Source organism: Asparagus officinalis, chromosome 1, assembly GCF_001876935.1.
Source record: "Asparagus officinalis chromosome 1, Aspof.V1, whole genome shotgun sequence".
Classification (NCBI taxonomy): Eukaryota; Viridiplantae; Streptophyta; class Magnoliopsida; order Asparagales; family Asparagaceae; genus Asparagus; species Asparagus officinalis.
In genome coordinates, this window is record NC_033794.1 from 2,317,667 (window position 1) to 2,330,044 (window position 12,378).

A 12,378-nucleotide genomic window follows, 5' to 3' on the forward strand; every position below is an offset into this window, starting at 1 on the left:
AGCGTCATTATGTATATTATACTGGGAGCATCTTTGGCAAGCCTTTCTTTTGATTTCAGTGTTGGTGTAAACTTACTTTCCAATTTCTTGCAAGATTTTTCTAGGAAAAGTAACTCTGCTTATTGTAATCAACACGTCTTATATCAGCATCATATTCTCTTTGTCAAAAATGGAAACAATCTAATTATTGATAGGAAGGTTCAAGTCGCGGTTATTATGTAGAAAGTTTTAGTTTGTTCAGTTCTGTTTTAATAAACAGCGCCAAAGACATTTGCAGGTTATGCGCCTTGTTAGTGCATAAGTGTAAGCAAACTATTTTACGGGTTTCATGGTTGTGATTATACCCAGTTTGATTTCTGCTGATACAAATTTGATCTGAAAGTAAATTATTGAGCTCTGTCCTTTTTGACTTAGCTTAAGAAGCAAAATACAAGTATACTTTGCAAATTCATGCATAGATAATGGTTACGGAACTGAAAATTGAGACTCAGAATTGATAAATTGCAAGTAATTTATGCTTTTGCCTCCTTTTTTCTTCTTGTTATTCTTTAGAATATGAGGCCTCCTTTATCGACAACGTGTTCGCCTGTGCTCAACCATCTCATAAAAAAATGTTGGTCGGCAAACCCAGCAAAGAGACCAGAACCAGTTATATCGTTTCAACATTGGAGAAGTTTGATGAATGTCTCAATGAAGGTCGCCCTGTTCTTGTACACCAAGAGCTCAGAATCAGGAGTTCTCTTGGTATCTTCAAAGGCTGCATTCCAACAGGTTCGTCAATTCCCATGCACACATGAATTTTTATCGTATCAAATTCGATGATCATACACGCTAACTCTTGTATAGCGACATCATATTATAACAAAATGTAGTTGCAAATTTGTTATGTTTTTTGAGTTTTTTTCAGTCTGTTTGTTCATTATGAGTAGTACAAAAGACGATCTAGGAATAATTCATTATCTCCTCTTTTGATGGAAACTATCTATGTATCCAATTTTTTGACTTATATAGCAATAATTCATTACTCTATATGTCCTTTCTTCATTGGCATATATCATGTAATCTACTTTCTACTTCTATACCTCAGTTAGATCTCCAACAAGATCGATATGTGGTGATTTGGGGGGTCTTTTGCAATCCAGAGAACTATGTATCCAAGCAGTGCTAAGGCTTAGTGAAATGTTCAGGTTACATCATGACCAGAGTCTTTTATATGCACACTCCATTATCTACTAATTTCTCCTTTGTAGGTTAGGTCCTGTGCTCACAATTTTCTCCCATTTAGTGAAAAAATGTTTTTATTTTTAAGTTCTCCTAGTTAATTAACCTCTTTTTGATAAATTGATTTATTCTGCACAGTATTTAAGTACTCACTGTGAATTAGCAGTAGCCTGTTTTCAAATATTCCATGATTCATTCAGAAAATCTTTATAACCATTTCTGTAATACATTACATTTCTTTTTGAATTGCACCTGCTTTGCATGTGATCAAATATATTTTAGCAGATATTAGGATTCTCTTACTAACAATAATTTGTTTACCATAAGAATAGTTCATGAGGGGCAACTTTGATTTAGTCTTATTAGTTGACCATCTTTCCTTTTTTTTATTATGAGTGAGAAAATATGTTCAATTTAATAGCTAGTATAGAAATTTCATGCTAACATCAGTTTCTTGAGTCAAAATAGATGACTGAAGACCAATTGACCAGAATGCTGCCTTCATACAATTTTGTACTAGTTTGAGTTGCACACGGTCAGAACGCGTTGAGCTAAAATTTCGTCACGGCTTTCGTACTTGCACACCCCCTACCTTAAAAAAAAGACAAATTTTTTGACCTTGGTTCAAACTCACGATTCAAACTTCTATTAGAAATCTTGTAACCTCTACTTGTGTGAACTATAAGCAAGATCAAAAACAATAAACTAAAGTTAAACTGGTCTATGTAGAAAAGCAAAAAAGAGTGAAGAAATAAAATAAAATTGTGGTTCTGATAGATGTTTACGTATTTTTGGTTTTTAACATGTATAGTTTTCTAACGTTTGCGATTCAAAGTATAGATTTATTCACTGAAAAAGCAGATCCTACATGATTAGTGACATGTCTATTCTTAATGATGACCAACTCATTATGCAATAGGAAGGGGACATCTCATTTGTCTCCTATTGGTCTCATATTTTTAGGTCATTGAGGAATTTTTCTTGTTTCTGCTCGTGCAAATTAGAAGCTTAAGAGGCAAGAGGGGAAAAAAGTTAATTAATAGAAAGATAGGCGTAACAGTCTGCAGACTGGGTAAAGTTTGATGACAAGATGACTATTTCTCTCTTTATTAGGAAAATTCCAATGCAACCAATCCTTTCTCAGCCTTTGTGCTTTGATGCTCACCGTGCTCACATCTTTCCAAAAATCTCTCTTTTCGCACCCTGCTTTTAGTTTTTAATTCTTCTTATTTTAATTGCATAGTAGACCAGCAAGAACTTTTATATGGTTCACTATTCTACCCTTTAGTAGATAGATAATAGGTAAAATATATGTTTTTTCGAGTGAAGGTTGAAATAATAAGTAGCAACTTGTTGGAATTAGACGAGTTGCTCGTTTTCTCAATGATGAATGTCTAATAATAGAGCTTTGCTATAGGGACCCAAAATATGGGACCAATTGGAGGGACAAGTGAGGTGTTCCCCTCCTATTGGATAATGAGTTGGTTATCATTAATGATGACCAATTTATTATCCAATAGGAGGGGGACAACTCACTTGTCCTCTCTATTGGTCCCATATTTTTGGTCATTGAAGAATTTTTCCTAATAATATTTAGATCGGTTATAGTTTATAATATTCATTTGAAATGCCATTGAAATTTAGGTACGAAAAGCTAGGAATCACAAAGGGGGGTGTATCAATGCCCCCAGGGGACACGCAACAATAAAGAAACGGTAGTGGATCGGGCGCGTGTCCCTTCAATTATGTCATGGCTTTGAGATTTTTTGCCGCATGTTATCTTTTGTTTATTAGCCCAACAAAAAACTTTGGAGAAGTTCACGATCATAAACCATCATCATCGTCATTAATTAATACCAAAACTAAGATGCTACAAACCAGTTACCTCGGTACTAATGACCACACAATCACTAATAAAAAAAAAATTGAATCTCTTTGGTTTTGATGAGAGTCTGATGAGTGCTCGTGAATTTTGTATTTCGTACGTTTTGCGCTAGAGAGCTTTGACAGAGCGAGGCAAAAATAACACGGAAAAAATTTATTAGAGTGTGTTTGGTAACCATAGTGTTTTTTTTTTTTAGTGTTTTTTTAAAAAACACCATACCATGATGTTTATTTTAGAAAAAATTTAGTTAGGTTTTTGGTCCAACAGATACCTCATCTCATTCCCCAAAATAGGGATGGAGGAGAAAAAAATGGGAAAACTTCCCCAAATCTGCAGCATTCTTCAAATTTTTAGAGAAAAAAAAGAATTCTTCAAAATGAGGAAGCTGTTGGAGTTGGTGTAAAAATTAGTTAGAGAATATGACTTTTGCTTTCCCATTTTGGAGAAAATTTTAAAGAACCTGTTAGAGATGCCATTAGGGAGTTGTTCGTAGGAGTGTAGCAACCAAGAACAGTTATTTCTTGGGACAAAATTTTAAAATTAACCTCTTTCTATATTTAATCTAAAAAAAATTTTGGTTTAACAGTTTTGCTAAACTTTACATAAGTTCAACTCGTTAATTTGATTGTAATGGTTAGAACTCGTTAATTTGATGATTTGGTTTGAATTGCCTTCAGTAATCTTTTTTTAAGAAACACATCCATCATCTCCTTGGCCAACAATACATGAAGAAAGAGGCTGCAGAAGAGAGAGGAGAAAATACAGAAACAGGCATCTCTTACAGAACCCAAAAAAAAAAAAAATTCAAGAAAGTAGTACTTCGTTCTTAAATATTAACATAGCATTGAGGATCATGTAAGATACTTTAAAAACATAGAAAATAAATAAGGTCCAAACTAGCTCGCATTCATGAATCATGTAAACCATAATCCCCCAAGAAACACACAACAGAAAACGAAGAAAAGTAAAAAAAAAAAAAAACATAATCCAAAGGGAACAAATAACATAAACAAAAAATGCAACATAATAAGAGATAATACACAAATATATTAGCTTTCGCCCATTGAACAATTTTTCAAAACCGCCTGATTTTTTTTTTTTTTTTCCAAAACCGACTGTTTTTTTTTTATTTATCAAAATCGACCCGGTTTTGTGATTAGCAGGCTAATCACTATCTTAAATAGTCGGGGTTGGCAACCCCGACTATTTAGGATAGTGATTAACATGCTAATCACCCTTTAATTAGGGTTTAACCCCCTCCTAAATAGTCGGGGTTGGCAACCCCGACTATTTAGGATAGTCATTAACCTGCTAATCACAAAACCGGGTCGGTTTTGATAAATAAAAAAAAAAACAGTCGGTTTTGAAAAAAAAAAAAAACTTTGAAAAAAAAAAAAAAATTCAGGGCGACGTTTTACAAAATTGCTTCTTCGCCCATTTCTTGTTCTACTATTATAATTTGATACGAAAATATAACAACAAAAAAACTATCGGAAAAGCGACGAGCAGCAAAAAAAGTGAGAGGGGGGGGGGGGTGTGAAAAAAGAAAAGAAAAAGAAAAATCCTCTAACCTCCGGAACTAGAATTAATCACCCCCTCCGCTAATATTAAATAATCCCGAAAACCCACCCGAAAAAATCTCCTCAGCGGAGCTCCTCTCGTCCCCCTCTGCTCTCCCGTCTCACGGTGTTTCTCGTCCTCGTGAAGGGCGTGATCACCCATCATCAATCTCCTGAGCAACCGCAGCCAGCCTCCTCCTCTCCTCCTCCTGCCTTCGTCTCCGCCGCCTTCTTCTTCTTGCTCTTCCGCCCCCTTGCCGTCCTTCTTCTCTGCGACGAACACCTCGAGAGGCCTCCTGGTCTTCTTCGAAGGCGTCGAGGAATCGCGTGGATGACGTGGCGTCGGGCGAGGAGTCCCAGCGGCGCCCAGAAGGCTCTTGTAGCAGCCGAAGCAGGGAGCAGCCCAAGTCCGCGCGGTGGTCCCGGCCGTCGCGGCTCTGGCCCTGGCCCTGGCCCTGGTCCTGGCCGAACCCTCCTCTGCTGACGGCTGTGGAGGCGAGGATGTAAGGAAGAGGGACCAGCTGGTCGTCTGGGGAGAGGGCGGAGGCCAGGGCGCGTCAGGGCGCTCGGGAGGAAGGAGAGGGTGATGGGTGGATTCTCTTGTTTGCGGTTTTCGAGGTGTAGAGCTTCTTCATTTTTTTTCTCTCCCCTTTTTTTTTTTTTTTTTTTTGTTTTTGATTTGGTTGGTGAAGGAGAGAAGAGGGGGTGCGTTCGGCGAAGTGGGGGGAGGTGGGGGTTTTATCTAATGAAATTCTAGTTAATTTATGGCTGAGTATTATGGCAAAAAGCCCCTTAACTTTGGAAGATTGCGGGCACGCCATTAACTTGGAAGCCAATTTTGTGGGGATATAAAAAAAAAAGACCCATTGAGATGGACAAACTAGAATAAAATATTTGTACCCAATTTACTCAAAAAAAAATTTAAATCTCCATTTGAGTCACGAATTCAATTATATTTAATCGCATGGAAATCTAATTGTTTTTATTTTCCCGATATGAGATCAAACACTTCTCATATCAAACCAAATCGGATGAGAGACGCTCCTAGCATCTAGTAGGAAGTGCAAAGGGAGGAGATGATCGTATTTTAAGGATTTTTACGACGTGCTCGTCAAACTATATATTTCAAATTCATCCTCTAAGGAGGTGTTTGGTTCAATAGTGGGCAAGAATAGGATTAGGAATCCTATATTTTTTATGGATTCCTAGCTAATCCATAAAAATTTTTAAGACAATTTTATGTTGTCATGGAATTTTTTTTTTTCCATTTCTATGTTTGTTTCATAACATAAAAAAATAGAATCCAACTTTATGGAAACCCTCTAATTCTTATTCTTTAGTTTGGTGTAGAATGAGAATAGGATTTGGTCTCATAATAATATAGAGTTTGTGAAGAAGCGGAATCCGAAAAAAAGAGAGAGGGGGATCCGAAAAAAGAGAGAGAGGGAGAATAGTACAAATGCGTCAGCTTCCTGCCCCAAATCCGCCCAAATCATTAGGATTTGAGTTTCTGTAAAACCAGCATACTTTTTAACTTTATAGATTACGAAATCTATAAATTTTTGGGGAGCCAAACTCAAGAATATGATTCATAAAGAATCCTTTATTTATAATTTTGTCATTGTCAGACCCAAATCCTATTCCTTTTCCATATGATGTTTTATTTGCTAAAGTTTCAGTAAATTCTCTTCTTCTTCTTCATTTTTCTCTGCTAGAGATTTCCTAAAAAAATAGCGCACATACGTGCTGTATACAAATGGAAAGTACATTTATAAAAACAAAAGAAACAGAAAATACAGTTGAGTGAAACTTTGAAAAGAAATAGTTCTTCTTTTTCATTTGGAGACGTACGAAATTTATAAGAGGGGATACGCAAACTATAACCTCCTAATATGAAGTAGCAAGTGTGAGCAAGTAGGTTCCTTGTTTAATTTGTTGCTTTGGTATTTATTGACTTTGCAAGCTACTACGTATATATTTTGTTATTTTGCCGCTTTAGTCCTTGTACAAAGTATTGATGCATTTGCTTTTGTCTCTATTTCAAGGTCTACGTTATTATACGTTCGTAATAGATCTCAACCATCAGAGGAGATTTATAAGTAGTTAGGAAGAATACGATATCTTTTAAATTCTTAGCATTATACTTTTTAGGAAAACAACATTTAGTACTACGTGTGCATTTGTATATTGTTGCTTTATTAACGCATAAGTCTATACAGAGTAGGACATTTCCCGTGCCTTCTCCCTGAAAATAGGGAGCGCTCAAGAAAATTATCCTCGAATGTAAGTGCTACAAAAGGAAACGAAGCCCGTATGAGACCTTTTAGCCCATATAAAAGCCCATGACCTGCAAAGTAAATGTGTATGCACACATCCATATATCTACACAAATCGAAGTAAATGTATTCCTAAATTATATTATTGGGCATCCATCTGCTTGCACAGCCCAATTAAACGTAGGGCTTATGGGCTATTATTAAATCCAACATTGATAACATTTTATTACATCTGCCTATAATAGGCCCCCCAAGAACTAACCCAACGTAGGTGAATGTCAACTTCGAAGCAGGGAGTTCACAACTACAACATTTAGGGGCTGTTTAGTTGTATGTTTTTACCATGTAAAAGGATGGAAAGTGTTAAAAAGTGGGTCCTGATGTCAGCTTTCATCACTTTTAATTGTTTGTTTGTAGTTGTGAAAATAGTGTAAAGTGATTTCATATGCTGATGTGGCTTGTAAAGTGATTTCATAAAAAAAGACATGATTTTAGGAGAAAGCTGACATTGAAGTTAGAAAAAAATAATAAATAATAATTTCAACCAATATGATCATTTGGGTAGGGACCACTTTTTACACTTTCCAAACAAACAATTAATATTACATTTGCAAACCAAACAAGCAATTTATGATTCCAATGGAATCAAAAACAAACAAAGAAAAGTATACAAGTGAAATTGGTGAGGTGGACAACAACTTTCCAAGTTGTGTCATAAATACACAATTTTACCAACAACAACCAAACAGCCCCTTAAGCGTTGCTGTATTTTTCAGATGAATCATGAGATCTACATACATATCACACGTCATGCACAGAAAAAGTACTAACAGTCTGATAGTCTTCTGCCACGTAGAGAATATTTAGTAGGGCCCCGTGGAATTACTAAGGGGCTGTTTGGATGCCTTTAGGAAACTAGAGTATTTATAACACAAAATAGAAAGTGGTTATCCACCTCACCACTTTCCATTCGAATGTTTACATTGTTTGGTTAGTAATATTTGTGAATCCTAAAATAATAGTATTATATTGTTTGGATAGTATAATGTAAACTAGAGTATTTATGACACAAAATGGAAAGTGATTATCCACCTCACCACTTTCTACAATGTTTTGACTTTATTATTATTATTTTCCAACAAAATCACTCCTAATTTTGGTGATTTTGCTTTCGGTGACACCTCATCAAAAGGTGTAAGCTTTTCATGTAAAAGAGAATTTAAACAAACAATGTAAAGTGATGAAAGCTGACATTGGGACCCATTTTTTTTTCACTTTCCATCCTTTTACATGGTAAAAACATACAAACAAACAGCCCCTAAGGGGGCGTTTGGTTGCCTCTTTTAGAGGGGAAAATGAGTTAAAAGCCTGTCAAAAGTGTCAGTTTTGACAGACTTTCTTACAAAAACGTCTCTTTTAGAAACCCATTTTTCTTGAAATTTTTTACAAGAAAACCTGTCAAAACTGACACTTTTGACAGACTTTCCCCTTCCCCCTTATGCAAACAAACAGCCCCTAAGTCAGTCAGTCTAAAGCTGAGCATTAGGTCATTTCACTCTTGTTTTTGTCTGTATAGTTTGTAACTCTCACAGTCTCACTTTAGAAACCCCTTTTATTTCCAGAGATGGCAAATGAATAAAATAACCAAATTATAATAATTGTGATATGTTGCCGTCAAGATTTGGGCTTTCGATTAATGCTCTCCTCTTAACGCTGAAATTTGTCTAAAATCATAATATCAAATATTTATTCTCAACAGAAGCTCCAAGTCTCATCTTGTCCCGTGTGGTTACATAGTTACATTTTATATTTTGACATCCTGACTTTTCAAGAAAACGATTAAATGACTTAAATAAATTTATTATGTTCAACTTCCAAATCTGTTAACCCCTAACCCAAATCCCTAACCCAAATCCCTAACCCAAATCCTTTGTTTTGAATTATAGCTTTTGGATGTCACATTAAAAGAAGAAGTTGGTTAGAGGTTGGTTCTTATGGGGCTAAATTTGCGTTTGCGCAAATTGGATAGTAAGTTACAAGTCACGAGTAAATGCGGACTCTGAAAATTTGTCATTACTTATTTTCTACTAATGAAAGTGCGAGGGGGTTACATATACATATACACACATACCAAACGGACTGGTTGTGTCTCTCTACATTGTTTGCTAGTGTATTGCTGAGTGTTTTTAGATCGTTATAATTCGTATCATCAACATATTCAAATTATCGTTTACGATTTAAATGTCTATCACACGTTAACAACACACCAATCAATGTAATGAAAGATCTCTCTTTATTCATATAATCTTATCTCCGCACAATGACAAGCACTCTAGCTCATATCATTATAATTCTTATCATCAACATGTTCAAATTATCGTTGAAAATTTGAATGCCTATCACGTTAACAACACACCAATCGATATAACGAAAGATCTCCCTTTATTCATATAATCCATCTCCACATGATGACAAAAGCACTTTAATTACATGCATCGTGATCATTAGTTTATTGCCCAATGCAAGTGCATCTTCATTAATTGAAAACCATTTTTACCTCTAGATTTCTCCAAATGATAAAATAATAGTTAAGTTTCAGTTGCAAACTTACTCGTTATAAGAAAACATCTACGACTTTTCTTTAAAGAAACCTTTCCATTTATATCAATAGCTAGCTAGCATCAATTGACTTCCATCGATCTCTTTCATGTATATATGGGTCAATATTAGGTAAATAACAATTTTGGCGCACCAAACACCAGACATATCTCATTTGATTCTAGTAATTTGATATAACCATTAGCTCTTGGATATATCAACCCAACCGTTGTGGGGAAAATTTGAAGCTATAATCTTACACTCAAAAGCTCTACCAATCTATAATTTTACACAATAAATAAATAAAATTATACGTTATTATAAGATTACATCTTAGACAATGATAGTGATATGTTCATTATCGTTGCACCTGTAACAATTATCTCTCTCTCCACCACGTCAACCTATTTAATCCCACAAAGAGTTCAACCTCTTCCATCTCGCGTGCGTGCAGCTTAACTAGTGTCAACAACAAAATGCACCAAATCCTCCTCCTCCTCCTCCTCGCATCCTTAACATCCTCCTCCTCCTCCTCCAAAGTTCCCGCCGTTATCGTGTTCGGCGACTCAACGGTCGACACGGGCAACAATAACGTCATCAAAACGGTGTTGAAGAGCAACTTGAAGCGGATTAATAAAAGTAACAACGGTCCGTAAGTTTAGTTTTCAGTCCATGAGAAAAGATCCCTCAATCTACGGAGACAAGTTAAAAATATAAATTATAGCCATCAACCACCGTCACAACTTCAAAGTTTTTATGCACGAACGCAGACTTCAAGACTATTATTCAATATTATGTTTGTTTGCGGTTTTTTTTTTTCTAACTGTCAACACATAACTTACTCTTCCGACCCTTAAAATTAATTTTGAACTTCTGAGTCAAGGAGCTCGATCTGTTGAAATAACTAGGTACTTGACTACCATAACTTCAAGATCAGCATGCTACTTGTTGAAGTCGGACCCGGATCCTCTCCTCATGAGGAGAGGTCCTCATATCTCCTCATGAGGAGAGAGGCAGAGATAGAGAGGAGAGAGAGTGAGGTTGAGAGAGAGAAAAACCTCACTCTCTCTCCTCAATATCTCTCTCTCTCCTCATGCGGAGATACGAGGACTCTCCTCCTCATGAGGAGAGGATCCTGGTTGAAGTCAATAAGCCTGCAACAAGAGCAGGGGGTCAATACCACCCGCGGGTGGGACTCATGGTCAGCAGCTCTCCATGGGGGAGTGTATCTCTCCAGGCTATTGCCCGTTGTTGGTCAGGAGTTCGAATCCTCGTAGCCGCATTCACCTGGTTTCCCTTGGTTTAAGGGTGGGGACGGAAACCCGGGGTTTTATTGGTCACCAAATCCAGCTCAGCCCGTTGTATGCTCACCAGTTCGCGTCCCAGTGGTCCCCACGCTGCTCGCCCGCGCTCTGCCCGTGGGGATGAGCCCCTGGTATTAAGGGTAGCTCCTTGTAGATGTGAAGGGAACAAGGGGAATCGAACCAGGGCCGCTGGCGGGGCTCCGAAGGAGTTAAACTGAGCTGGGGTGACCAAGTAGAGCAGGGGGTCATTACTGCATGGAGAGTGGGCCCTCATCCACATGGCTCAAGGAAGGGACCATAGTTTTTTTTTTGACAAGTGATAATCATACTATAAGATCTATACTATTCCTTAGTACCACAAATAAACGAATGGGGTCCACAATAACTCACAAATTTTCTTGATAATTTTTAAGAAATATCCCCCACACACTTGCTTGGTGGTAATGCAAAAGTAGTATAGAACTTGTAGTGCAATGATATATTTTTCTTTTCAAAAATTTTTTAATGAACTATATATTTCTAATTACTTTATATTTTTTACAATTGGGCCAATTGGGCCTCCTCTGTTACTACCAAACAAATCTCATTTCACAAGGGCCTGATATTTATGTCTTCTTCTGTCTCAATTCACAATGTGATCCCCCTAAAGAAAGAGAGGTCGAGTACTTCAAAGACTACCAGAAAAAAACTACGGCGATATGTACGAAATACCAATGACTTCCTTGAGAATTATTTCGCCTTGATAACGGGCCGATTCAAGGAATTCACAGTGGATCAATTCGAGGATTTCTTAATTGGGCTGGCCCGTGAATTTGTATCAGAGATCTATGAACCGGGGGCCCGTAAAATTTCGTTCTCCGGCCTCGGTGCAATTGGCTGCTTGCCGCTTGAGAGGACCACAAATGTGTTACGTGACAATGGGTGCATTGAGAAGTACAATAAAGCTGCCAGGGGTTTTAATGTCAAGCTTCAGGCCATGATCAAAGAGCTTTGTGCCAGGTGTCGTGGGCTCAGGCTAAGATATTGTCCAGTTTATGATGGTTTACTCAAGATTATTCAAAATCCATCATCTTTTGGTAAGTTTGGCCCATGGGCTTTATTAGTTTTAGGTCTATTGTGCTTCCTTAACGGTTAGTGGTCATGCACTAAACTATCATAAACTATTAGTATTAGGGATAATATAATGAACATTAAATCCTCAAAAAAAAAAAAAAATACAATATGATATACAAAATATTGGTGAACTCTCAGATCGTTCCTTAAAGTATCAATTTATCAACTTTGACCATCAAACTATGTATATGATTTTGATATACTCATGTCATGAGTCTACAGTCAAATATTTAGAAGATTAATGACATAATAGTATTGTTTTGCACGTCATCATGGTTTTTATAGTTTTCCCCAAACTAAAAAAAATTATTTTTAACCACATTCTCACTTTTTTAAACTACTTTCTCACAGAACTTTTTGCCTTTAACACTGTGAATTAAAATATACTTTTAGATTTCAAAAAAAAAAAAAAAAAAAAAAAA

At 36.5% G+C, this 12,378-nt stretch overlaps 2 protein-coding genes and 1 pseudogene across 2 annotated transcripts in view; 2 read left to right on the forward strand and 1 right to left on the reverse strand.

Moving 5' to 3' along the window:
* The window catches only part of LOC109845968 (serine/threonine-protein kinase HT1-like), a 3,883-nt gene extending 2,839 nt beyond the window's left edge, over positions 1 to 1,044 (forward strand). Inside the window, 2 exon segments of the mRNA XM_020415196.1 lie at positions 553 to 643; positions 646 to 1,044. Coding sequence (XP_020270785.1) covers positions 553 to 643; positions 646 to 797 — 243 coding nt within the window. The 3' untranslated portion in view covers positions 798 to 1,044.
* LOC109829613 lies at positions 4,798 to 5,306 on the reverse strand (annotated as a pseudogene).
* Positions 11,451 to 11,978, forward strand: LOC109829154 (GDSL esterase/lipase At2g04570-like). The gene has a single exon (XM_020396294.1). It carries the CDS (start codon positions 11,451 to 11,453, stop codon positions 11,976 to 11,978), a length of 528 nt encoding a protein of 175 aa, XP_020251883.1.

Coding starts and splice junctions, on each gene's coding strand:
- LOC109829154 (XM_020396294.1), top strand. CDS start 11,451: ATGTCTTCTTCTGTCTCAATTCACAATGTGATCCCCCTAAAGAAAGAG.